Source organism: Jaculus jaculus, chromosome 18, assembly GCF_020740685.1.
Source record: "Jaculus jaculus isolate mJacJac1 chromosome 18, mJacJac1.mat.Y.cur, whole genome shotgun sequence".
Classification (NCBI taxonomy): Eukaryota; Metazoa; Chordata; class Mammalia; order Rodentia; family Dipodidae; genus Jaculus; species Jaculus jaculus.
In genome coordinates this window covers 11662936-11690827 of record NC_059119.1, presented here as the reverse complement: position 1 = coordinate 11690827, position 27892 = coordinate 11662936, and the positions used below count along the sequence as shown (strand labels likewise).

Genomic DNA, 27892 nt, shown 5'->3' with positions numbered 1-27892 from the left:
AGGTTCCATTCCCCAGTACCCATATAAGCCAGGTGCACAAGGAGGCACATGGATCTAGAGCTCATTTGCAGTGGCTGGAGGCCTTGGCACACCTATTCTCTGCCTCTTTCTCCCTCTCAAATAAATAAAATATTTAGAAAAAATATCTTTTTATTTATTGGCATACAAAGTGAATGAGTATGGGTGTGTCAAGGTATCTTGCATTGCTAATGAATTAGACCCATGCACCACTTTGTGCGGTGTGTAAGACCTTGCCCAGCGGCTGAAGGGCACAGGAGGGCTAATCGTGACTCGGGAGCCCCATCAAAGAGGCTGTCGTGGAGGCTCCCTGTTCCTGTAGGTAACCCTGCACTCCGCTCTGTAAGTAACCCCAATAAACGCACCGGTTCCCAGACTGGTATTGGTGCGGTCGTACTTTCTTCTGCCATCTGAGCCCTGTCTGGGGTGAAGATGTGTGCACACGTCTCCCCAGGGGAAAGTTTCCCATGATAATCAAATAATTATGATGATAATAAAGTAGGAGGAACACTGCCTGGGCCCAAATCTTCCTTGCTCAACTCTGATCCCCACACATCCAGAGGTAGTAGTTGGTAACTATGGTTTTGGATTTTTCCCCAGAAATAATTTTACGCACTCCAAGCGTGTCCCCTCTCTCTCCATCATGTCTTCCTTCACCACCGTGCTCCCTTTGTTGTTTTTTTTTAAAAAAGCACAGACAGGATTATAGGACAGAGCAGAGGACTGGAGAGATGGTACAGTGGTTAAGGCCCTTGCCTGCAAAGCCGAAGGACCCAGGTCAATTAACCAAGACCCACATAAGCACAAGGTGGCACCTACATCTATAGTTCATTTGCAGTGTCTAGAGACCCTGGCCGGCCAATCCTCTACCTCTTTTTCTGTCTCTCTCAAACGAATAAATAAATAAGATAGATAAATAACTAGGATTGGTAAACATTTTCTGTAAAGGATCAACTAGGAGATACAGTGAGCCTTGGGGGCAGATGATTTCAGCCCCAACTAAACTCTCCATTAGAGTCCAAAGGTGCAACATCTGCTGCTGTCTGGCTAAATGATATACTATGTTCATCAAACTGCCCAGCAAGCACTTCTCTTAATGGTCATACCCATATATTAATGCTACTCTCACTTTTGGTTAGAGAAACTTCTTTTCAGATGGCAGTGACCTTGGGATGACTCAGAAGGCATCATGGTGCTGGAAAGAAGTGACAGGAGTGCTCGGTACTGCAATATCTCAGTTACACCCTCCAAGGCTCAGGGTCTATTGTGGAAGAGGTGGCAGAAAGAATGTAAGGGCCAAAGGAAGGGTAGGACTCCTTACAACGTGCTCCCCCCAGACATAAAATGGCCTAGATATCCATGACCTCACAGTGCCTGACACTGCCTACATAAGACCATCATGATAGGAGGAAAGGATCATGACATCAAAATAAAAGAGAGACTGTTGGAGAGGGGGAGGTGATATGATGGAGAGTGGAGCTTCAAAGGAGAAAGTGGGGGGAGAGAAGGCATTACCATGGGATATTTTTTATAATCATGGAAGTTGTTAATAAAAATTTGGAAGAAAAAAATTTGAAAAGAAAAAAAAGACTCAATTATGCAATGAAGTTATGTTTGCGTATTTTTTTTCTTGTTTTTTAAAAAAATTTTATTTATTTATTTATTTATTTAGAGAGAACGCAAGAGAGAAAGAAGCAGAGAGACAGAGAGAGAGAGAGAGAGACAGAATGGGCACGCCAGGGCCTCCAGCCACTGCAAACAAATTCCAGATGCATGTGCCACCTTGTGCATCTGGCTTACATGGGTCCTGGGGAACTGAACTGAGGTTCTTTGGCTTTGCAGGCAAATGCCTTAACCACAAAGCCATTTCTCCAGCCCCTTGTTTGTTTGTTTTATGAGAGAGACAGAGCGAGAGAAATGGCACACCAGGGCCTACAGCCGCTTTAATTGAACTCCAGACATGTGTGCCACCTTGTGAGCAAGTGCAACTTTGTGCACTTAGGTCACCTTGTGTGTCTGGGTTACGTGGGATCTGGAGAGTTGAACATTAGGCTTCAGAGGCAAGTGCTTTAACTGCTGAGCCATCTCTCCAGCCCTTTTTCTTTTTTTTTTAAGTAGGGTCTCATTCTAGCTCAGGCTGACCTGGAATTCACTATGTAGTCTCAGGGTGTCCTTGATCTCTCAGCGATCCTCCTACCTCTGCCTCTGAGTGCTGGGATTAAAGGCGTGCACCACCACACTTGGCAGCTTTTGGTTTTTGTTTTTTGGTTTTTTTGGTTTTTTTTTTTTTTGAAATAGAGTCTCACTATGTAGAGCAGGTTGGCCTGAAACGTGCAGCATCCTCCTGTCTTTGCTCCAGAGCCCTGGGATTACAGTCATGAAACACCATGCCTGGCACCGCCATGAAGTTAAGTGACTGTTCATTACCTCAGTCTCCTGTGCTTCTTCACTTTTGGGTTTACTTTCAATTTGCTCTGGTTTCAAATATTGCTCTCAGTCAGGCGTGGTGGCACACACTTTTAATCCCAGCACTTGGGAGGCAGAGGTAGAAGCATCTCTGTGAGTTCAAGGCCACCCTGAGACTACCTAGTGAATTTCAGGTCCTCCTGGGCTAGAGTGAGACCCTACCTCAAAAATAAATAAATAAAAATAAAATCTTGCTGTCATGAATGAACAGGTTTATGTACAATTCTCAGACAGTCTCTCTGACGTTTTTTCCCTGAAGATAAATTCATAGAAATGGAACGTGGGTGGATGAGATAGATGCTGACGGGTGCTGAGCTGCCCTCTGGGAAGTCTGACTGGTTTCACTTCCTTCTGGCTGTTTAAGAGAGTGCCCAAAATCTAAGAGAAAGAAAAAAACAAAACAAAACAAAACCTTGGCTTATTCAATGTGGTTCTTGCCTCCTAGTAACAACTGAGAAGGTGGCAACCCTGTACGTCTCGGACTTGAGTGTGCCAGCAGCAACCAGCTGAAGGGAGGGCTCGTTAAAGCCCACTGCTGGGCCCCACCATAGAGGTTCTGATTTCCTAGACACTGGGTGGAACCTGAGGCTATGCAGCTCATACGCAGCCCCCTGGGGCTGGTCTATGAGCCATGCTTGGCTGCGTTCACTAAAATGACTAAACCCAACAGGACCAACCTCATTCTGTACTGAAAATTCGTCTAAGTGACCTAAATATTGCTTCCTACTCCTGGCTCACCCATAGTTTGATGGATGTCCCTATGCATGTCCTGAGCTGAGCTGAGCTGGTCAAATAGCACAAATGTACTGCTTTAAAAAAAGAAAGAAAGGAAGAAAGAAAGAAAGAAAGAAAGAAAGAAAGAAAGAAAGAAAGGGAGAAAGAAAATGTTTATTTACTTAGTTGCAAGAAGAGAAAGTAAGGATGGGTAAGCCTGAACTTCTACAAACAAACCCCAGACACATCTGGGTTCACATGGGCACTGGGGCCAGGGTACACACCAGCAGGCTTTGCAAGAAAGCCCTTTTACCTGCTGAGCCATCTCCTCAGCCCTCTGCGGTTTTCGTTGTTGTTGTTGTTTGTCTTTGGAAAGTAAACTAGTGAAGAGATCCAAATGAAATGTTGTGTAGGGCTGGAGAGACGGCCATCATCAGGTGGACAATAGCAGCAGGAGAGTGTGCCAAACAGTGGCAAGGAGAAGCTGGCTACAACATCCTTAGGCCCGCTCCCAACAATACACTGCCTCTAGGAGGCATTGATTCCCAAATTTCTATCATCTGGGAACCTAGCAGTCAGACCATCTAAGTTTATGGGGGACACCTGAATCAAACCACCACATTACACCCCTGGCCCCCATTAACTGATAACCATCCATGATGTAAAATGCAATGCATTCAGTCCCTTTATAAGTACCCATAGTTTGTTTTTTTTTTGTTTGTTTTTTTTTTTTTTATCAACCCCAATGATGTTCAAACATTCCCATAGTCCAAGGTCTTTTAACTCAGCCATAATACAAAAAAAAAAAAAAAGCCCCAAGAAACCCATAGTGGCACAGAATAAACACTCACACTGCAAAAGATGGCATTGGGCATATCAAAGAAATATTCAACCAATACAAGATTTAAACAGGGCAAACATCAAACTCTGTAGCTCCAAGTCCAACAACTCTAGTCAGTGACAAGTCCAATAATTCCAGCAAAAAGTCTCTGGAGTTCCAATTCTGCCCCTCCAGCCAGGCTACTCACAGTCCTGGAAAAATTCATCCAAGGCCAGCAGCTCTCCTTGGCAGCCATCTCATGTCCCAGCATCTCCACTGGGTGTTCGCTACAACCCATAGTTCATCTTCATGACCCCTTGGGGTCTCCATGCAGGCATCCAGCAAACCTGCTTCACACAGTCCATGGTGGTTTCCAAAACACAAGACCATATTGCAAACTCAATGACCCTCTCTTTCCTGCATTTCTTATACTCCACAATACCAGGTAGGGTGCCAATTTGTTAATCCAGGGGGGAAATAAAGTAGACTTTGAAGAACAGGACACTCCTTGAGCACTCAGGCCCCTTCAAAAGAGTTGACATTCTTACTGTTGCCCCAGTGCTGGCCAGGTGGCCTAACCTCAAAGGTTGTATTCTCACATATAATTGTAGCTGAACAGGTAGAAGTTTCAGCCAAAAATTTCATTTCTGTGCCATATCCCTCTACTCACATCAGTCCATTTCTACACAAAGCAACCCTGCACAACCTCCCAGGAACAGGCATAACAGCAAGCCTCTCACATAAACTCTTTCAAGCCCAGTCCAGGCAAAGCTCTTTCACACCCTCACAAGCCAAACTTCACAGTCCTTAGTTATTACTGCATTCAGGTTGTGGTGGCTTGAGTCCCTCATAAACTTAGGTGTTCTGAATGCTAGGTTCCCCAGCTGATGGCAATTGGAAATTAAAGCCTCATGGAGGCAATGTATTGTTGGGGGCAGACTTATGTATTACGTATTATAGCCAGCTTCCTCTTGCCTGCGTTTGGCACACTCTCCTGCTGGTATTGTCCACCTTATGTTGGCCAGGAGGAGATGTCCACCCTCTGTTCATGCCATTGTTTTCCCTGCCATCATGGAGCTGCCCCTCAAGTATGTAAGCCAAAATAAACCCTTTTTTCCCAAAAGCTACTCTTGGTTGGGTGATTTCTACCAGCAATGTGAACCCGACTGCAACAGAACCTCAAAAAACAAAAAAAAGCAGAAGACAATGAAAGCCTCACTGTTGGTGGCTGGATATGTAAAATGGTGCAGCCACTTTGGCATCAGTAAACTTGTCAAAGCATTAAGTGGAGTTACCTTGCAATGTGCCAGTTCCATTCCTCTGCACGTATTCAAAGGACAAATACCTGTGCAAAAACCTGGCCACACTCTAGGTGTGACAGTGAGTACCTGGCATCTCAGCACTGGAGAGGCTGAGGTGGGGGGATTGCCAAGAGTTTAAGGCCAACTTGAGCTACATAGTGAGTTTCAGGCCAACCTGAGTTATAGAGTGAAGGCCCATGGGAATATGTAGAGGAAGGAGCCTTAAGGGTGAAGAAGATCCTGTGGGGCTGGAGAGATACCCTAGCAGTTGAGGTGCTTGCCTACGAAGTCAAAGGATCCATGTTCGATTCCCCAGTACCCACATAAAGCTAGATGCAAAAGGAATTCGTTTGCAGTAACTGGAGGCCCTGGCAAGCATATATTCTCTCTCTCTCCCTCTCAAATAAAATATTTTTTATTTTTAATTTATTTTATTTATTTGAGAGAGAGAAAGAGAGAGGCAGATGTAGAAAGAGCAAGCGTGGGCACACCAAGGCCTTCAGCCACTGCAAACAAACTCCAGACATATGTGCCACCTTGTGCATCTGGCTTATACAGGTACTGGGGAATTGAACCTGGGTCCTTTGACTTTGCAGGCAAGTGCCTTAACCACTAAGCCATTTCTCAACATTTATTGATTGTTCCAAGTAGAAACTAAATGTGTAACCCGGATCTCCGTTAAAAAATGTTCCAAGTAGAAACTAAATGTGTAACCCGGATCTCCGTTAAAAACCACTCACCCATTCATTGGGTCATTCAGGCAGCCAGTGACCAAACTTCACTGAGCACCTGATGCCAAGAAATGTGTTAGTCCCTGGGGACACTGTAATAAATGGACGCTGTTATTATGATTTTTGTGCATATAAACGTTAAATAAATTATGCAAAATTCCACAGCTAGTCAGTGAAAGAATGGGCATCCAAGCCCAGACTGATGCTAGAATATGTTGTGTGTGTCTGTGTGTGTGATGTGTGGTGTTCCCACATGCCATAGTCATGTGTGTGTTACTGACATGGAATCTAGGGGCCTCACACAAGCTAGGCAAGGGCTCTACCACTGAGCTAAGCTACTTCCCCAGCCCTCTGTGGGTTTTTTTTTTGTTGTTGTTGTTTGTCTGTTTATTTTGACTTGGTTTTGGTTTTTGTAGTTGTTTGTTGGTTTATTTTTTATTTTTTATTTTTTTTTCGAGGTAGGGTCTTGCTCTAGGCTAGACTGACCTGGAATCCACTACTTAGTCTCAGGCTGACCTCAAACTTGAACTCACAGCAATCCTCCTACCTCTGCCTCCCAAGTGCTCGTATTAAAGGCATGTGCCATCATTCCAAGCAGAGGGCGGGGAGGAATGAATGGGCCCAGCAGGGGCTTCTAGCCACTGCAAATGAAATCCAGATGCATATGCCACTTTGTGCATCTGGCTTTACATGGGTACTGGGGAATAGAATTTGGGTCATTAGGCTTTACAGGAAAGCACCTTAACCACTGAACAATCTCTCTAGCCTCCCAGTCCTCTTTTCACTTTTTTTGTTTGTTTGCTTGTTTGTTGATTTGTTTTGAGGTAGGGTCTCACACTAGCCCAGGTTGACCTGGAATTCACTATGTAGTTGCAGGGTGGCCTCGAACTCACAGCCATCCTCCCACCTTTGCCTCCCGAGTTCTGGGATTAAAGGCGTGTGCCACCATGCCCAGCTTCACTTTTTTTTTTTTCTTTTTGTGGCAAGGTCTCACTCTAGTCCAGGCTGATCTGAAATTCCCTCTGTAGCTCAGACTGGCTTCAAATTTATGATAATCCTCCTACCTCAGCCTCTGGAGTGCTAGGACTGAAGGGTGAGCCACCACACCAGGTTTCACTTTAACTTCCCTCCCCCGCACTGTATGTGGATGTGTGTGTGTGGTGTGCCCCTATGTGAGGACATGTGTGTCACAGTGTGCACGTGGAGGTCAGAGGACAACTTGGGGTTCCGACCCAGTGCTTTCAACTATTTTGAAGCAGGTCTCTGATTATTAACCACTGCGTCTGCCAGTTAAGCTGGCCTGGGAGATTCTCCTGTCTCTGCCTCCCTACTTGCTGGGACTACAAACTAACACTAGCAGCTGGCTTTCACATGAGTTCTGAACTCAGGAACATATCCCTGTGGTACAAGTACTTTATCCACACACACAGTCGTGTGGATGTGTGTGTGGGTTACATGTGGTGTTTCCACATACCACAGTCATGCATATGTATGTGTGTTACTGAGATGGAATCTGGGGGCCTCACACAAGCTAGGCAAATGCTGTACTACTGAGCTGAGCTCCTTCCCCAGTCTCTTGTTTTTTTATTTCTTTGTTTGTTTTGTTTTTTTTCGAGGTAGGGTCTGGCTCTAGGCTAGACTGACCTGGAATTCACTACATAGTCTTAGGCTAACCTCAAACTTGAACTCACAGCAATCCTTCTACCTCTGCCTCCCAAGTGCTGGTATTAAAGGCATGTGCCAGTGTTCCAAGCGGAGAGACAGTGTCCTCCCTAAGTGGCCCAGGATGCCCTGAATTTACTCTGTAGTCCAGGTAGGACTTGAACCTATGATCCTCCTTCCTCAGCCTCCCAAGTACCTGTAATCTTTTGAAACTTCATTGTTCAGGATTCTAAGGGACCCTTCCCTCCTCTATTACCTATCTATCTAAATTTATTTATTCATTTGCATGTGTGCATATGTATACGGGTCTGTCAGAATCTTTTGCCACTGCAAACGCCTGCCCAGTTTTATGCGGGTGTCTGGGAAATTGAACCTCTATTGGCAGGCTTTGCAAGAAAGGACCTTTAATTGCTGACCCATTTCCTCAGGCACTATTGCCCTTTTTGATAATTGAGATTACAGGGTGGCACCAGAGGTACCTTGGATGATCTGATAAGAGAAAACCAGGAGGTACTAAGGTTTGAACAAGGGAGTTAGGAAATGTATAGGGTTTCTGGTTAAAGTTCTAGAAAATTGCAGGTTAACAGCTGGGAAGGGAGAATGGCTTTAATTAAATATTATTGTGTGTACTGTGATGCAGAAGTGTGGGGCGTCTGCACTTGTGTGTACAGAAGCAGCATCCCTTGTGCATGTAATGCCCAGCGCTCCCCTCCAGCGTTCCTTGGCTTATTTCCTTGAGATGACATCTCTTTCCCGACATCAGATATTTTATGTATTATTTTTTTCCTCTGGTTTTAAGAGGTAGGGTTTTGTGCTAGCCCAGGCTGACTTGGAATTCACTATGTAGTTTCCAACTCAGCGATTCTCCTACTTCTGCCTCCTGAGTGCTGGGATTGAAGGCATGTGCCACACTAGGCTCTCATCTTTTGTTTAATTTTTTAAAAGTTTATTATTATTATTATTATTTGAGAGCAACACAGAGAGAGGCAGAGAGAGGCAGAGAGAGAGAGAGAGAACGCACCACATTTGTTATTGGGACGCGCCAGGGGCTCCAACTACTGCAAAGGAACTCCAGATGTGCGCCCTTGTGTATCTGGCTAACGTGGGTCCTGGGGAATAGAGCTTCGAACCAGGGTCCTCAGGCTTCACAGGCAAGCGCTTAACCGTTAGGCCATCTGTCCAGCCCTAGGCGCTCTCTCTCTCTTTTTTTTTTTTGTGGTTTCCGGAGCCCCAGTACTGAGGTTACTGACGTGCTTGCGTGCACTCTGAGCCATGTGAGGGGATGCTTGATCTTAACCCTCAGCTGTTTTGCTTTTTTTTTTTTTCTTTTTGCTGTAGGGTCTCATTCTAGCCCAAGCTGACCTGCAATTCACTCTGTAGTCTCAGGCTGGCCTCGAACTCACAGTGATCCTCCTGAGTGCTGGGATTAAAACCGTGCACCACGACGGCCAGCTACCTCAAAACAAACAACAACAAAATAATAAAAACCCAGCAAAATAAAATAAAACAAAGCCGGGCGTGGTGGTGCACTTCTTTAATCCCAGCACTTGGGAGGCAGAGGTAGGAGGATCGGCGTGAGTTCGAGGTCACCCTGAGATTACATAGTGAATTCCAGGTCAGCCTGAGCTACAGTGAGACCCTACCTCGAAAAACCAAGATAAATAAATAAAATAAAACAGGGTATCCCCAGAGGAAAATGTGACTTCAAACCAAGACCTTAGTGGCATCCAGCAGAGCCCACTAACTCTTCGCTTCTAGAAGCTTCCTACTCGTCGATCTCCCGTTCTGAAAGCCACGGGTTTGGGGGAGGTGGAGGCCAGCACCCAAACACAGCCTGAACCTGGAGCTGCCACGTCTCGCGGGCCTAGCGCTCGAGGGGAGTGGGCGTGGCCAGACCACGCCACGCCCCCGCCGCATACGTCACGCCCTTGGTCCCGCCCCTCCAAGGCCTGAGTGGCTGGTGTAGGCTCGATAGCTCGGCCGAGCGACGTGACGTCCGAAGGGGGCGGAGCCACGCACACGCCCGGAAGTCTGTGGGGCGGGCACGTGACGTACATCCGGCGAGTAGCTGGCGGTCCGGGGCGCTGCTGCTGCTGCTGCTGCTCGGTGTTCGCTGAGGGAGGATCGGAGCCGCCCGCCGCCGCTGGAGGAGCCCCCGGGGGCCCGTGAGTGTGGGGACCCTTGGCGGACGAGGCGGCGTGGGTCCGCAGGGGACGCGGAGGGCGGCAGGGCATGTCGCGGCGGTGGCCGGTGGCGGTGATGGTGGGAGGGGGGGCAGGGAAGTGACACGCAGGCGGTTCCGTGGCGGCGGCCGCCCGTCCCCGCCCAGCTCGGCTGCAATCGCCGGGGGTCCCGGGTCGTCCTTGGGTCCCGCTCGGGAGTGTCGCAGCCGCGGGGCTGGGGTGAGCGGTGGTCCTGGGCTTTGCTTTGGTTTGTCGCTCTCGGCGGGTCGGTCAGGCTCGTGTCCACGGGCTCCGGGACTCACCGACGCTCGGCCGGGGCCCGGACGGTAGCGAGGGAGCGGGCGAGCCCGGGCTGTGGTCCTGGCCCACGGCCCGGCCCCCATGTCACCTGTCGTCTTCCGACGTCCTTGTGTGGAAGCCCGTGCCATCCCTTCCGCGCCCGCCTCCTCGCCTTCTCCCCGGTGTTACATGCATGGGAAAATTCCCCTCTGGACTTTGGGCATAGATGGCTTTCTTCGTGATTATACTCGAGGTGAGGGTGGCACCAAATTGCCTCTGGGTTCTCCCTTGCTCTGGCCTTTCCCCCACTATTTATTTATTTATTTTTCAGTTTTTCAAGGAAGGGTCTCGTTCTCCTTCAGGCTGACCTGGATTTACTGTGTAGTCTCAGGGTGCCCTCCTCCTTACCTCTGCCTCCCAAATGCTGGGATTAAAGGCGTGCGCCACCACGCCCGGCGTCTTGTTCCCTTTACTTGGGTGCCGTCTTCTTAGGTCTGAGACAAGAGGTTCAGGGAGAATTGCCATGGGCTGACGTTTGACACTTGCCATCCCCCACACCCCAAGCCAAGCAAGAGTTTCTTAGGGAAAGGTCAGCCGCCTACTCCTCTAGGTGGATCTAAAGTGGTGTTTGGAAGTTGCTCCTGTAAGACGTAATTGGTAAGTTTTTCCTGCTAATGTCCACTTTGGGACTCCCACTTTTCTGTTTGTTTCAGTCAGCCAGCCCTTAAATTAGCAGGGTTTTTAAAATTTATTTATTTTAGGTACAGCAGTTGTCTTCTTTAGTTTAGAGTTTTTAAATTTTACGGTCCTCTTAGCTTTCCATAGGTGATGGATGACAAAGAGAATGTTGGAGCTGGGGAGATAGCTCAGCAATTAAAGGTACTTGCTTGCAAAGCTAAACTACCTAAGTTTAAGTCCCCAGTACCCATTTAAGGCCATATGCACAAAGTGGCACCTGCACCTGGAGTTTGTTTTCAGCAACAGGAGGCCCTGGTGTGAGGAAAGTAAATAGAATGTTAATTAATAAAGTAGTGTTGCAGTCAGGGTCGTATTGCTGGCAGAAAACGCCGGATCAAGAGCAGCTTGTGGGAGAAAAAAGGTTTATTTTGGTTCACAGACTCGAGGGGAAGCTCCATAAAAGCAGGGGAAAACGATGGCATAAGCAGAGCGTGGACATCATCTCCTTGCCAACACCAGGTGGACAGCAGCAACAGGAGAGAGTTTCAAATACTGGCAAGGGGAAACTGGCTGTAACACTCATAAGTCCACCCCAACAATACACTCCCTCCAGGAGGTGTTAAGTCCCAAATCTATCTGCTGAGGACCTAGCATTCAGAACACCTAAATTTATGGGGGACACCTGAATCAAACCACCACAAGTACCATCCAAAAGGTGTGAAGTAGGTGGGTTATTGAAGTAAGTTTTACTCTTTTTAAAAAAAATATTTTGCTTATTGATTTGAGAGAGAGAGGCAGGTAGAACATGGGCATGCCAGGGCCTGCAAATGAACTCCAGATGCATGCACCTCCTTGTGTAGCTGGCTTTTGTGGGGCCTGCGGAATTGAACCTGGGTCCTTTGACTTTGCAGGTAAGCATCTTAACTGCTAAGCCATCTCTCCAGCCTTTTTTAATTTTAATTTTTTTGAGGCAAGCCCAGTAGACTAGCCTTTTTAAAATATAGATTTTATTTATTTTAGAGAGAGAGAAGTAGAAGCAGATAGAGAGGGAGAATGGGCATGCCAGGGCCTCTAGCCACTAAAACAAACAAATTCCAAGTGCATGCACCACTCTGTGCATCCAGTTTTACGTGAGTACTGGGGAATTGAACCTGGGTCAGTACCCCAGTACCCAGGTAAAACTGCAGGCAAGTGCCTTAACCACTGAGACATCTCTCCAGCCTTGCCCCCCGCCCCCTTTTAATGCAAGAGAGAAAGAGAATATTGGTGAGCCACGGCCTCAAGCCACGGTAATTGAATTCCAGGTGTGTGCCACCTTGTGCGCTTACATCTCCTTGCGCATCTGTCTGTCCTTTGTGAAATCTGGAGAGTCCAACATGGGTCTTTAGGTTTTGCAGGCAATTGCCTTAACTGCTAACCCATTTCTCCAGTCCTAATTTTAATTTATTCATTTGCAAGCAGAGAGAGGGTGAGAGAGAGAAAACAGTGTGTGTTGTGTGTATTATTTATTTATTAGAGAGAGAAAAAGAGGAAGGGAGGGAGAAAGAGAGGTAGAGAGGGAGAGAGAGAAAGGGAGAGAGAATGGGCGTGCCAGGGCCTCTCCACTGCAGACAGACTCCAGATGGATGTGCCCTCTTGTGCATCTGGCTTACATGGTCCTGGGAAGTCAGGCACCTTAACCACTAAGGCATCTCTCCAGCTCCGTCCTTTACTCCCACCTCCCCTAGTTAGGGTCTGGCCCGAGCCAAGGCTGACTTGAAATATGTTGTCTCAGGTTGGTCTCAAACTCACATTTCTTCTCCTACCTTAGCCTCCTGAGTGCTGGAATTAAAGGTGTGCACCACCCTCCTTTTTTAAAGCAGTTTTATCATTTGAATTTTATATTGATCAGGTAGGATTTGGCTGTTGGTTTACATCCCATAACTTTCAGTTGAGCAGTCTTGAACTAGTCAGGAAGCCTAGTTCTGTCAGCCTCTTCCTCGTCTAGCCTGCTTAGTGGAGTTAGTGTGAAGATGAAGTGAGATTTATCAAGGTTCTAGGTAAACCCTAAAACTACTGGTGAGTTGGTAGGAGTCCTGAGATCTCAAGGATGACGGAGCTATCAAGGCCATTTCCTTAACTTTGGGTAACAGCACAACCCAACCTTGGATCTAGTAAAAGTTTTTACTTTCCTAAAACATCGCTTAAAGAGTTCTGTTAAGTACTCTTCATAGATCATTTTGGAAGAAAGACTTATAGAGCTTTTAAATCTAGGAAGGCAAGCGCAAATAAAAGTGTCATCTTTGCAGAATTCACAGGTTGGGAATACTTCTTTTCAGACAGGGTCACACTATGTAGTCCAGGCTGGGCAGGAACTATTGTGTCGTCCAGGCTGGCCACAGACTCAAGCTGATCTTCCTGCCTCAGCTTCCCACGTGCTGCGACTATAGGCGTGTGCCACCATTCCCAGTTTGGAAACACTTGTAAAATGATGTGGTCAAATTTAGACCAGCGTTTATAGTACTGACTGCCAGCCAGTACACATGAATATAGAAATGTTGGGCTGAAGGGAGTGGTCACTGTGGGAGGAACCTTAACCAGCAGTGCTTCTCCCAACAATAGATGGAAAAAGTCAGGGAGGTGGTCTGGTTTGGGGGCCTGCAGAGGAAAGGCACATGGTTCTTGTATTTACCTACAGCAGGTGGAAACTTAAGTGTACTTAAGCTACTTGATTTCTTAAAGTGCTAACTTTCCAGTTAAAACTGTGTGTGTATGTGTACATATGTACGTATGTACATGTACATACATGTATACGTACTTTGGGCAGTGCTGAGGCACATACTCCTACTGATGGAGAAGAAAGTGGTAATTTTTTTTATTTCCTTCTGCACTAAATCTGAACTATTGAAACAAAAATTGAGTGTGGGGCTGGGGAGATGGCTTAGAGGTTAAGGCACTTGCCTGCAAAGCCTAAGGACCCAGATTTAATTCTCCAGGTCCCATGTAAGCCAGATGCACAAGGTGGTGCATGTGTCTGGAATTCGTTTGCAATGGCTAAAGGCCCTGGTGTGCCCATTCTCTCTCTCCCTCCTTGTCTCAAATAAATTAAGATGTTTAAAAGATACTTTAAAAAATTGAGTGCTGACTGAAAACCTTTAGGACTCTCCAGTGTTTCTAGATCTTCCCTCTTGACTTTTCTCAGAGGTCCTGCTGCTTGTTGCTGATGACGTATGTGTGCGCCTGTCATTGGTGGTTTTTCTACGTCACTGTTTTTTCTTGGTCTGTGGGAAACAATAGGAAAAGTGCTGTCAGTATTATTGCTAATTAGATATATATGTACTTTGGAAGCTATCGCTATATTTTGAATGAATATAAGTTGAAACGTGCAAAAGGAGTTAGACAAGTAATTGTTGAAGAGATGATGGTGAGTGACCTGGGCAAATTGGGTCAGTCAAGATTATGAATGACTTGAGTTGTGAATAAGAATAGGTTGATGTACTTTTCATTTGGGTTAATGTGCATTTCATTTGTGTGGGGTTTTTGTTAGTTTGTTTGCTTTTGTTTTTCAAGGTAGGGTTTCACTCTATTACAGGCTGACCTGGAATTCACTAGGTAGTCTCAGCCTGGCCTTGAACTCTTGGTGATCCTCTTGCCTCTGCCTCCCAAGTGCCGGGATTAAAGGTGTGTGCCTCCATGCCCAGCTCATTTGGGGTCCCCCCCTTCCCCGCCCCCCACCGTAGGGTCTCACTCTAGCCCTGGAATTCACTCTGTAGTCCCATGGTGGCCTTGAACTCACAGCGGTCTTCCTACCTCCGCCTCCCAAGTGCTGGGACTGAAGGCATGTGTCACCACTCATTTGTGGTTTTGAGTTGTTTGTTGTTTGTTTCTGTTTTGGGGGGTTGGGTAGGACAAGGTACACAAGGCCCAGGCTCTCTCACCTCTGCCTCCCGGCGCTGGGCTTGCAGGCCTTATTACTAGGGCATCTGGGTGGCCCGATGGTCCCGATTGTGATGGCCCTGCCCTCCCTGCATGGTGTGTAGAGATGGGAAAGAGCGCCCCCAAGAGTCAGCTTGCCCAGAACTGCGCCCCTTTCGTGTTCTTCGCAGGTGAAGCGCCCATAATGTCCTTCATCTTTGAGTGGATCTACAACGGGTTCAGCAGCGTGCTCCAGTTCTTAGGTAAGGCTGTTTTCCTTGAACCAGCTTGCACGTTCCACACTTCTGCATTTCCTCCCACAATTTGGTTTGAAGTGGAATTACACTGTAATTTTCTTTTCTCTCAGGACTCTACAAGAAATCTGGAAAACTTGTATTCTTGGGCTTGGACAATGCAGGCAAAACCACTCTGCTTCACATGCTCAAAGACGACAGACTGGGCCAGCATGTTCCCACACTACACCCCAGTAAGCTTGAAAACACCAAGTGACATTCGGACTGAACACCAGGCTTGGAGCATGACCCCCATTTAATACAGTTCTTACACGTACTGAAGTCCCAGAAGGCAGCTCCATGCTCTGAGTCTCTGGAACTTGGTCACCGGCTTTCCTGACCGGCTCTGTTATGAGACTTATCTCTGTATATCTGCTTCTTAGAAGCAGATCACATTTTGGAGGAAAAGAAAGTTGAAACTTTTAAAAATGGGTTAAGAATACTTGTTACTATATCTTTTTCTTTATAAGGTGAAAACTTCTTTCAGTTTTGTGTTAACATTTCTGGCAATTGGGTATTTAGTTGGAAAAGTTTATTTCTTTTTTGTCGCTTTTTCAGCATCAGAAGAGTTGACAATTGCTGGAATGACTTTTACCACTTTTGATCTTGGTGGGCATGAGCAAGGTAAGAGACGTCAGGGGAAGTGTGGTATTGAGAAGCATTCACGCTGCAGAGTGGCCTGTCATATTACTTGTATTTAGGGTTGGGACTTATTCTTCAGTGAATTACTATTATGTCTCATATAGCCCAGGCTGGCCTTGAATTCATTATGTAGCTGAGGAGAACCTTGAACTCTTTAATCTTCTGCCTCTATCTCCCAGGTGCTAGAATTATAGGCACTCAACACCACAACCACTTAATCTAATTTCAAGCTTGTTTCAAATTATGTAAATAATGCAAGAATTCCATTTACTTACACATTTTGTTCATATTTATTCTCTTTAATACATATTAATATTTTATGAAAAAAATTGTGAATATATCATGCTCCTTTACTCCCTGTACTTTAATTCCTACTTACTAAGGATTATTCCTTTATATAATCATAATTTTATCAAATTTTATTTGCAAGCAGAGAGAATATGAATGAATATGGGTGCTCCAGGGCCTCTAGCCATTGCCAACAAACCCCAGATGCATGCGCCACTTTGTGCACCTGGCTTTACGTGGGTACTAGGGAGTAAAACCTTGGTTGTTAGGCTTTGCAGGCAAACACCTTAACTGCTGAGCCATTTTTCAGTCGCTGAAATTTTTATTTACTCCATGGTATAAACTCTTTGTTGATCAGTAATCTTCTATAGCATTTGTTCTTGGACAGGCCAGGACAGTGCCACATACTGGAGCTGAGGAGATGGCTTGTGTTTATCACCCAGGCATGAGGGTCTGAGTTCAATCCCCAGGACCCATTTTAAGAGCTGGAAAGATGGCTCAATGGTTAAAGGCACTTATTTGCAAAGCTTGATGACCCAGGTTCATTCCCCAAACCCATGTAAAGCTAGAGGGATGTGAGGGCGATCTGGCTGCGACATCTGTCACCCCATTGATCACCAGGGTTGATTCGGCTGATCTGGCTGGCTAGGCGGGTGTCCCCTTCCTCTCTCACTGCTCCATGTGTATCCCTCCCGAAGCTGCGCGCTCGGTCGAAAAGGACAACCTTCCCTGAACAGAGGAGGACCGGGCTTGGGTCAGGGGTACACGAGTAGCCGCGCCCCCTGCTAGAACCTCCACACAAGCTCTCAAGGTCCATTTGTAGGAGAACGTAGGGTAGTCAGGCTTCCAAGACTCCAGACACATCCAAATGAGGCGCTGCATGTGGCAGTCTGCCTTTGTTTAAAAAAATAATAATAAATAAATTAAAAAAGCTAGAGGCACAAAGTATCGCATTGACAAGAGTTCAGAGGTAGGAAACTCTCTCACCACTCTCTCTCTCTCCCCTCCTTTCTTCTCTTACCATTCTCTTTCTCTCTCCCCCTCTCTCAAATAATATTTTTAAAGAAAATATTTATGGGGCTGGAGAGATGGCTTAGTGCTTAAGCGCTTGCGTGTGAAGCCTAAGGACTCCGGTCGAGGCTCGATTCTCCAGGACCCACGTTAGCCAGATGCACAAGGGGGCACACGTGTCTGGAGTTTGTTTGCAGTGGCTGGAAGCCCTGGTGTGCCCATTCTCTATCTGCCTCTTTCTGTCTCTGTCACTCTCAAATAAATAAATAAAAATGAACAAAAAATTAAAAAAAGAAAATATTTATTTGCAAGCAGAGATAGAAGGAGACAGACAGAATGGGCATGCCAGGGCCTATAGCCACTGCAAGAAAATACCCGATGCATGTGCCACTTGATGCGTCTGGCTTTACATGGGTACTTGGGAATTCAACCTGGGTTATTAGACTCTGAAGGCAAGTACCTTGACCACCAAGCCATCTCTCCAGTCTCATAAATTTTTTTTTTAAAGGTAGAAAACAACAGGAAGATACATGACATTGGGCTCTAGCCTCCACACATGCGTGCACACATGCATGCTCACGTGGACACACATGAACGGATACATCATACATATAAATAAATTGTTAACTAAGACAAGAGGATAAATATTCTTGGAAAGCAGGGAAAAGAAGCCATTGAACCAACCTTGAAAAACCAAAAAGAAAAACAGGCATGGTGGTGTACATCTTTAATCCAAGCACTCGGGAGGATCACTGTGAGTTCGAGGCCACCCTCAGACTACACAGTGAATTCCAGGTCAGCCTGGGCTAGAGAGAGACTCTTAGGAAAACCAATAACAAAAACAAAACAAAACAAAACAAAACAAAAAACCCCAGATACCATTGAGAGCCTCTCAGATTTTATACTCAGTTGTTAGTCAACCTTTTGGAGCATCTTATTAGGTTAAAACTAGTTCTTTGTTTGGGAATTAAAAAAAAAAAGTATATAGCTAAAAAATAGAATGCTGATAGTTTCTTAGTATTTTTTTTTTTTTTTTTCCTCAAGGTAGGGTCTCGCTCTAGCTCAGGCTGTCCTGGAATTCACTAGGTAGTCTCAGGGTGGCCTTGAACTCTTGGCCATCCTCCTACCTCTGCTGCCTCCTGAGTGCTGGGGTTAAAGGCGTGCACCACCATGCCTGGCTCTTTGATATTTTTATCTTGAAAAGTCACGTATATTATGAACAGAATCACATAAAAAGGCTGTGCAGAAAAGACTGAAGGAAAGTCTAGCAGAAGGTTAACCTGGCATGAGAGGGAATTCTAGGAGGGAACTTGAGGGAGTAGGAAGCATGCTGTTTCTTTCTCTAATGAGCTTGTATCTGTTCTTTTGGGTGGGAGTGAATGGCTATTTGGTGGCTTTTCTGCTTCTTTGTAAAACGTTTGTTAACTGCTTACAAATATAAATTCAAAGCAAGGTAAGTCTGAACCCAGACCATCTGGAACATGCTGAAAGAATTGTTATCAGGTGTTTCTAGATCTCTGAACTGGGAGTCATAGGTTATATGATGTGATAAATTTAGCTTTCAAGCTTTGTTAAATGTGTTGGTGATGCACTAAGATTTGTTTATTGAGAGAAGTTTACCTAGCAAGAAATTTAAAATTTTTTAAAAAATTTTTATTTAAGAGTGAGAAAGTGGCAGACCTTCAGCCACTGAAAACGAACTCCAGATGCTTGTGCATCTGGCTTACATGGGTCCTGGGGAATCAAACCTGGGTCCTTTGGCTTCACAGGCAAACACCTTAACAGCTAAGCGATCTCTCCAGCCCCCAGATTAAAAAAATTTTTTGTTGTTGTTGATGCATCTACACATTTTGTTTTTTAGCACGCCGGGTTTGGAAAAATTATCTCCCAGCCATTAATGGGATTGTCTTCTTGGTGGACTGTGCAGATCATCCTCGCCTCATGGAATCCAAAATTGAGCTCAATGTAGGTTTGCAGTTTTCTCCTGTTTCAGCCTGTATTGTTTGAAGAAATACAGCTCAGTACTGCAGTTACTCCAGTTAGCATGTGTTTAGAGTCCTAAAAAAAGATGTTTTAAAACCTAAGACATTGTCTTTCAGTGTCCTGTGGAACCTCAGCTTGACCTTGAACAAATTAACTTTGTGGCTCATATCTAGGGACTTTGGTTCACATTGCTCGCGATCCCCCTCGGTTACGCCTGGCATCTGGTCTGGCTGCTGGGGCTCCCTTTTGTGTGTCATCTCTGGCTCGTAGTGTCGGCATTGTGAAACTGAAAGAGCCACCAGAGGTCCTTACGCTTGTCACTCTGCCTCCTCGCCTGGAGTCACTGGCTACACCTAACAGTCTGCTTACACTTTTCAAGCTTTTGGTTTCATTCCTTCTTTGAGACTACTGGGACTCTTTGCAGTTTTTCCTCTGTTGTCAACCTTGCATTTTCTTGGTTGGATGACTTCTGTCATGTTGCTTTCACTCTTTATCTCGTCTTTCTTTTTTCCTATTTTAAATTAATACCAATTTAATTAAACATGTTTATAACCTCTGTACATATGGACAATGTACCGTGATCATCATCTCCCTTCACCTTCCCTTTTTCCTCTCCTGTGTCCCACCACTCAATCTCTTCTTTCCAACTAGCGTCTTTTATTTATTTATTTATTTATTTATTTTTAATTTTTGAGGAAGGGTCTTGCTCTAGTCCAGGCTGTCTTGGAATTCACTATGTAGCCTAAGGGTGGCCTCGAACCCACAGCAATCCTCCTACCTCTGCCTCCCAGTGCTGGGTTAAAGGCGTGCACCAGCATGCCTGGCTAGCGTCTTTTATTTTGATGTCATCATTTTTTCCCCTATTATGCTGGTCTTTTATTTCTTTTTGATTTAAAACTGTCTTTCTGCATTCTTGTTCCTGGTGATTTGGATGTCAGGTTTATTTGTGTATTTGACAATATATCTCATCTTGTGTGGAATTTCCTATAGGACAGACCTGTCTTCCTTGCCTTAAGGTTCATTTTACATTCTTGGTCTTGCATTCATTTTACTGTTTGTTTGCCTGCCTGTCTTTCAGAGACAGGGTCTTGTCATGTGACTCAGGTTGGGCTTGAATTTATAATCCTCTTCAGCCTCCCAAGTGCTGGGATAACAGGAGTCCACTGCCACACCTGGCACACTGTTGACTTTAATGCCACCTGCTTTTTACTTTGAAGTCTCAAAAGTACATCTTCCTCTGCTTAGCCTTGAAATGGAGTTATCCCCCAGAAACTTTATCCCATGCCAATCTCAGCTCCTGTTCCTTCCTCTGCCACTCGCATATTCAGTGACTCCCAAGTGGCTTTACCCCCCCAACAATCCTGGACAGGTAGTGCGGATATCTGAGAATTGCCATAGATAGTTCCACTTCTCTGTGAATACTGGTCATTGCTTTTTACCATAGCTCTTAATAGGTCTCTGTCACTCTTAGGACAAAATGCACAACCTTTGCATAACACAAGCTCTTTGATGATTCTCCCTTCTCCTTTTTCATTTTGAGAGTTTGGGTGTGTGCGTGTGTGCGTGCGTGGCGTGCCGAGGGGCTTGCCCCGTGGGCATGCTGTGGAGGCCAGAGGAAGACATCAGGTGTCCTCTACGGCTCCCTCTTGTCCTCTAATTCCTTGAGAATTAAATACAGTCTCTTGTTGAACCTGGAGCTCCCCATTTTCAGTCACGCTGGCAGACCCCGGCTCCTCCTCAGTGCTGAGGTACAGGCATGTGCAGCCATGTCTAGCTTTTATGTGGGTTTGAGCTGGGGATTGAACTCAGATCTTTCTGTAGCAAGCATTCTTACCCACTAAGCCATCGTTCTAGTTCTTCTTCTTTTTTTTTTTTAATATTTTATTTATTATTTTATTTAGAGAGAGGCAGACAGAGAGAATGGGTACACCAGGGCCTTTAGCCACTGTAAATGAACTCCAACCTTATGTGCCACCTTCTGCATCTGGCTTACGTGGGTCCTGAGGAATCGAACCTAGGTCCTTTGGCATCACAGGCAAGCGTCTCCACTGCTAAGCCATCTTTCAGCCCCACTGATTTTTCATCCTCATTGATTTTCTTCATAGGTTCTGCTTAGACTTTGACTTTATGTGGTCCGTTTTTTTTTTTTTTTTTTTTTTGTTCATTTGTTTGGTTTTTGCTTTTGTTTTTGTGAAACCCTTTTATCTAATAGTCACCTTGTTGGTGCTTAGTGAAGATCTTTGCTCTGATTTTGTCCAACTTTTCCTGGAGTTGATGCTGGTCAAAGTACACACTCCCTTATCTCTTCAGCTCTGCTCCTGTCAGTGCGGGTTAGGCGTCGGCGTGCAGTCCTCGCAGGCATTGCTGCCTCTCTCCTCTAACCTGTGCACACTTGCTGCTCGGGCTCCAGAAGGCCTCCTGCCCACCTGCCAGATAGTTTCCTTGCAGATCATCTTCTCTTAATTGAGCACCACAGGTAGATGCTACTTACCACTTCATTGCCCTGAAAGCACAGGTTTCATTCACTGACTTCTAGATTGTTATTCTTGGCATTTAGTGCCACCCGCTGACTTTCTGGGCTGGCACAGTAGTGTGGCTAGTCTGCTCCCCTCCTGTTTGCTGGGTCGCTGCATATCACTGTGATTGTCTTCATCCAGCCCGGCAGTGCTCCATGTGGCTTCCTGATTCTTCCCCTGCTGCAAAGCCACCATTTATATCTTCCTTCTTTCCGTGTGTGGAATGCCCTTCCTGTAGTGGTGAGACTCCCCACACCCCGATAGTCCTCCTTCCCTGCGCTTGTTTTATTATTAATGTCTGTCCCAGTTCATCGTGACATTCAGTCACCCTACCTTGTGTTCGTAGCTGTTTGTTAACTGTGAACACTGGGTTTCTCGAAGGTGAGGGTGTCTGTCTTCTGTCTCCTCTCAGGGTCTCAGAGTGCTTTGTACACGGTGGGTCAGTCTGTGCATCCAGAGCATTCGTTCTTCAGAACTATGCTGACAGACTGATTCAAAGTGAAGGTTGAACCAGCTAGGTTACAGTTCCTTTGAGACAGTTTGGAATTTTAAAAAATTTTTTTTTTATTTATTTGACAGGGAAAGTCGGGGGTGGGGGGAGATAGAGAATGGGTGTGCCAGGGCCTCCAGCCACTGCAAACAAACTCCAGATGCATGCGCCCCCTTGTGCATCTGGCTAATGTAGGTCCTGGGGAATTGAACCTGCGTTCTTTGGCTTTGTAGGCAAATGTCTTAACCGCTAAGCCAAATCTCCAGCTCCCAGTTTGGGACTTTTTAATTATTAATGTCAAGATGAATCTTCCATTAAATGATTAGGAGATGATGTGGTGACTCATTAGTGCTATAGAAGTCAGACTTTATTATATGGGGGCTTTTATAGATTCCTCACGTAAGTTTGATTTTTTTTTTTCTTAATTCCTGTCTTCAGGCATTAATGACTGATGAAACAATATCTAATGTGCCAATCCTTATCTTGGGAAACAAAATTGACAGAACAGATGCAATCAGTGAAGAAAAACTCCGTGAGATATTTGGGCTTTATGGACAGACCACAGGAAAGGTAAGAGAAGTCTTCAGGAGGTCAGGAAAAGATACCAGCAGTGTCTGAACATGTGTGTTTTGTAAGCTCACTGGGCAGGGGCATAGTTTTTTTTTTCTTTCGAGGTAGGGTTTCACTTTAGCCCAGGCTAACCTGGAATTCACTATGTAGTCTCAGGGTAGCCTCGAGCTCATGGTGATCCTCCTACTTCTGCCTCCTGAGTGCTGGGATTAAAGGCATGTGCCACCATGCCCGGCTCATTTAGTTTTTAATTATCTCATACAGCTTTTAAAACTTATTATTATACTTATTTATTTGAGAGTGAGAAAGAGTGTGCCAGGGCCTCTAACCACTGCAAATGAACTCCAGATATGTGCACCCCCTTGTGCATCTGGCTTATGTGGGTTTTAGGGAGTCGAACTTGGGCCCCCAGGCTTCACAGGCAAGCACTTTATCCACTAAGCCATCTCTTCAGTCCAACAGGCATAGTTTTTAGCCGTTCTGTCCTCCTCACTCCTTTTTTCTTCTCTCACCCTCTCTCCTTTACTCTTCTTGTGCGGGGGATGAAACTTGAGGCCTGAACTCAGGGCCTCGCATGTAGGTGGTAGGTAGGTGCTGTGCCACTGAGCCATGCTCCCAGCCCCGTCTTTAGTCTTTTTAAATTTTTCTTTTTTTTAAGGTAGGGTCTTAGTCTAGCTCAGGCTGACCTGGAATTCATTGTGTAGTCTCAAGGTGGCCTTGAACTCATGCCAATCCTCCTCCTGTGTTGCAGTCAGGCTCACATTGCTGGTATAAATCACCCAACCAAGAGCAGCTTATGGGAAAAAGAGGTTTATTTTGCCTTACAGGCTTGAGGGGAAGCTCCACGATGGCAGGGAAAACAATGGCATGAGCAGAGGGTGGACATCACCCCCTGGCCCACATAAGGTGGACAATAGCAACAGGAGAGTGTGTCAAACACTGGCAAGGGGAAGCTGGCTAAAACACCCATAAGTGCATCCCCAATAATGCACTGCCTCCAGGAGGCATTAATTCCCAAATCTCCATTAGCTGGGAACCTAGCATTCAGAACACCTAAGTTTATGCGGACACCACTCTGCCTCCCTAGTGCTGAGATTAAAGACATATGTCTCCATGGCCTGCTTTTAGCCCTTTTTTTTTTTTTTGGTTTTTCGAGGTAGGGTCTCACTCTGGTCCAGGCTGACCTGGAATTAACTCTGTAGTCTCAGGGTGGCCTTGAACTCATGGCGATCCTCCTACCTCTGCCTCCCGAGTGCTGGGATTAAAGGCGTGCGCCACCACGCCCGGCTTTTTTTTTTTTATTTTTGAGGTAGGGTCTTGCTCTAGCTCAGGCTGGCCTGGAATTCACTATGTAGTCTCAGGGTGGTCTTGAACTCATGGCAATCCTCCTACCTTTGTCTCTCGAGTGTTGGCATTAAAGGCGTGCGCCACCACACTTGGCTTAGCCATATTTTAATACCTAATATTTGAAGTGGTTGAAAAGGCAGTCATACTTGTTTTAGGATTTTCTGATTACCTTTCAAATCTGGCTCTTAGAAGTGTATTTTGAAAGATAAGTTTAGAAATCTTACCTTTTTTTGGTTGGTTGGTTGGTTTTTGTTTTTTTTTTAATTTTATTTATTTATTTGAGAGTGACAGACACAAAGAGAAGGACAGATAGAGGGAGAGAGAGAATGGGCGCGCCAGGGCTTCCAGCCTCTGCAAACGAACTCCAGACGCTTGCGCCCCCTTGTGCATCTGGCTAACGTGGGACCTGGGGAACCGAGCCTCGAACCGGGGTCCTTAGGCTTCACAGGCAAGCATTTAACCGCTAAGCCATCTCTCCAGCCCGGTTTTTGTTTTTTGAGGTAGGGTCTCATTGTAGCCCAGAGTGATCTGGAATTCACGCTGTAGTCTCAGGGTGGCCTCAGACTCTCAGCGATCCTCCTACCTGTGCCTCCCAAGGGCTGGGATTCAAGGCGTGCGCCCCCACGCCCGGCAAGTTGCTCCTTTTCTGCATGACATCCACAGGAATGTCTCAGGTGCAACCCATCAGTGTGTGTTCTGAATGCTTGTGCTCATGAGGACATCTCGTGGATGCCAGACCACTTTTGTCTGTCAAAGGACACGCTAGTTCCCTGGGCCCTGGCAGCGTTTTCTGCAGTGGCTGTCACAAGTGCCTGGATGAATGTTGTCAGAGCAGATAACCTTCAGAGATTCAGGGTGAGGCCATGCACAGCACCATGCTCTTAGTTTTATCCTGAAAGCAGGAAACCTGGCAAGTGTCCTGTATGGCCAAGCACCTCTACAATCCATACCTGTTGGGGTTTGGGATTTGCATTTAAGGAGCAGAAGATGGTGTTAGTGGTCACTAACAGGCCTTCCTGGGCTTTGCCTCCCCTAGGGGACTGTGACTCTGAAGGAGCTGAACGCCCGCCCCATGGAAGTGTTCATGTGCAGCGTGCTCAAGCGGCAAGGCTACGGAGAGGGCTTCCGCTGGCTCTCCCAGTACATCGACTGATGCTTGGACAGTGAGAATAAAGTTCTACTTCTCTGGACTGATCCTATTCACAGCTTCCTCATGAACTTTTCTAATAGAACAAGGAAAGCTCTCCAACCATGTCTGGCGTTGAGAAGCCAAGTGTCTCTGTCAACGCTCGTGGCCCAGTGGTGACATGTGCTCTTCTCCACACGGTCGGGAGATAATGCTGCCCCTCGTGCTGGTGCAGGTCAGTGTCCCGGGACTCAGGCTGGCAGGATCTGCCAGGTAAAGCTGTGTGCCATCACGTGACACCAGAAAAGAAAAACACGTCTCACCACTGTGGTTGATTTCAAAAGAAAGTGCTTCTATTTTTTAAAGAAAGTGTTGTTAATGTAATTGGTATCCCTCCTCTAACTTGAGTTCACAGTTTACTTGGTCCAGAGTTTTTTTATTCTTTTTTTTTTTTAAACTAGTAAATGGAATTTAGATACGTCATAAAATTATGAACAGATGTGTTCATTGGAGGCCAGAGCGCAATGGGGTAAGCCTGGCGGCTTGGTGGGAGGCAGTCTCCTGAGCTGCCTGTGGACTGTCTCTCTGGCTGGTGGCTGAGTGCAGAGAGGACCGGGAGTGCGCAGGCCCTGACCTTGCAAGTGGCGGCAGGTGTCCACTGTGGTGAGTGAGTCCAGCCCTCGTCCTGGGGGCAGCAGGTTGCTCAGTTGTTCACTGTGGAAGAGTGAATTATAAAGTGAGTTATTGTTACTATATTATTTTTACTTATAAAGTTACAGGTTACCAGTTTCAACCATCTTTGCTTTTCTACTGTTGGGAACTTCCATTTCTCTCTATAGCACCTTCCTTTTTCACTGTCAGTTATAAGGAGTGACTTTTGCCTCATGAAAGAGTTGAGGGCATCGCTTGTAGGCACAGACTGCAGGCGCGCCTCATGCTTCATAGGTTCTAGGGGAATGTTCGGAGCAACGTTGGCAGTTCAAGGGTTCTTCATCCTGTGAGGTGAAGCGCTGTGAACCTGGGAATGACTGAGCTCTTTCAAGTTTCCACTTGCGAATTTGTCTCCACGGGCTGCTGCCACGCTCATTTACTTCCATCTCTCCTCCCTCCTGGGTATCTGTGGTTGGTGTTTAAAGGTACACGTTGGAAACTCTCCAGGTTCGCAGAGGATTATGAAATTGCTCTTTTCCAGTCCAGAATGAGCAGAGAAAACTCTTAAGTACAGGCCCGTCTGCCAAGCCTTTGGAGGCAGCTTCATGGACACCTGTGACCACTCAGGGCGACAGCAGCAGCCCTGGGCGGCCGGGTGCGGTTTTCGGTGTTTCATTTTCTCTGGCACCAGGTGGCCGTGATGCACGTTGGCACTCTTCCCTCGTATGGTCATGAAAGGACAAGGGGTCTCTAGGTGGAGGGCCTCATCATTCTCTCCTATGGTGAGTGGTGAGAGGTAGTTCACGGCAGGTGCTTTGTGGAGGACCTGGGCCCAGCGAGAGGGTGGGAAAGGGGCGTGAAGGTGCCTTGGATTTCTCATTGTCAGTCGTAGGTTGGGAAAGGATTCTGTGGCTCGGCCAGGCCCGAGTGCAGAGGCTTGATGAGGCTGAGTGCGCAAGTGCATGCGTGAGCTCGTGGGCAGGGCTGCAACAGGCCAAGACCGTGTGCTTGGAACCGGGTTGAAGCCTTACGTGAACAACTAGCTAATGGGGAATGCACTGGGTAGGCGACTGTCGTACTTCCCACTTCCTTTGGCTTAAGGCTGCCCACACTTCTCTGTCCTCCATGACAGGTGTGATTGTCTCAGTGTTATTTTTGTTGTCCCTAGCCACTTACTAGTATAGGAAGCTAGAAAACTTGGCTCGACGCAGGGAAGCTCTTTGTGAAAGTGGTTTATTTTAGCCACTGGAGAAAGAGGTTATAGAAAAGTAGAGCCCAGTCTGTTTCTTGCCCCACAGGACACCATTCCTGAAACAAGGTCGCTGAAGCAAGCTGTGGTGAGGAGCACAGCTCCAAGACCTTGTTCAGGAACTCCCATGAATTGAAATTTCATCCTGTTTTATCAGAGTGCACTTTGTCCTATTTCAGCAAAAGTAAAATTGTCATTTTCAAAAGAAAGGCAGTCTGTATCCTAAGCATTTTAATAAAAACCTAAAACAGTTTCCTTTTTTGCATTGATTTGTTCAGAGTTTGGGTGTACAGTGTCATTTTGAAACAAAAGTTCCTCCCTACATATAGGAAGAGACATTTGGGGGTGACTGAGAGACTTGAATTGCTACCAGGAATAAAAAAACATAAAATAGTTGGGCCATTAGAGGTCATGTCTGAGCTCCTCAGAAGATGCTGTGGGCCCAAGGGTGGTTGGTTTTCCCCACAGCAGGATGCTGATGGCTGATGGCCAATGCTTGAGTGAAATCTCCTAACACGCTAGCAGTGATGGAGTCCCCTCATCATTCTGTGCAGCATTGGAGCCAATCAGCTCAGTGCTGGACTTGTCCAGGTAGAGGCATCTGGGTTTACAATGCTTTACAGAAAGCTCCAAAGGAGATCAGATCACTGAAATACCAGCACAAATAGAATGGGAGGGCTGGAGAGATGGCTTAGCGGTTAAGCACTTGTCTGTGAAGCCTAAGGACTCCTGTTCGAGGCTTGATTCCCCAGGACCCACATTAGCCTGGTGCACAAGTGGGTGCACTTGTCTGGAAGTTCGTTTGCAGTGGCTGGAAGCCCTGGTGTGCCCATTCTCTCTCTCTCTCTCTTTCTCTGTTGCTCTCAAATAAATAAATAAAAATAAAAATATTTTAAAAAAGAATGGGAAACAAGTGCACCTGGTTCTTTCTGACCAAGGGTCAGTGTCATCAGCGGTGTCCTGTGGTCACTGTTAACTGT

The 27892-nt window shown here is 46.2% G+C and overlaps 1 protein-coding gene across 1 annotated transcript; it reads left to right on the top strand.

Moving 5' to 3' along the window:
* Nucleotides 1–9755: 9755 nt before the first annotated feature.
* Nucleotides 9756–27165, top strand: Sar1a (secretion associated Ras related GTPase 1A). Its single transcript, XM_004657889.3, has 7 exons — nucleotides 9756–9877; nucleotides 14938–15009; nucleotides 15114–15233; nucleotides 15598–15663; nucleotides 18842–18945; nucleotides 22408–22539; nucleotides 24923–27165. The coding sequence occupies exons 2-7, from the start codon at nucleotides 14952–14954 to the stop codon at nucleotides 25037–25039; spliced, it is 597 nt and encodes a 198-aa protein (XP_004657946.1). The 5' UTR covers nucleotides 9756–9877; nucleotides 14938–14951; the 3' UTR covers nucleotides 25040–27165.
* The last annotated feature ends 727 nt before the right edge of the window (nucleotides 27166–27892 follow it).

Excerpts from the sequence above, each read along its gene's own strand:
- Sar1a (XM_004657889.3), top strand. The coding sequence starts at position 14,952 with ATGTCCTTCATCTTTGAGTGGATCTACAACGGGTTCAGCAGCGTGCTC. Across the intron at positions 15,010-15,113 it reads CAGCGTGCTCCAGTTCTTAG|GACTCTACAAGAAATCTGGA; the intron begins GTAAGGCTGTTT and ends CTTTTCTCTCAG. Across the intron at positions 18,946-22,407 it reads AATCCAAAATTGAGCTCAAT|GCATTAATGACTGATGAAAC; the intron begins GTAGGTTTGCAG and ends TCCTGTCTTCAG.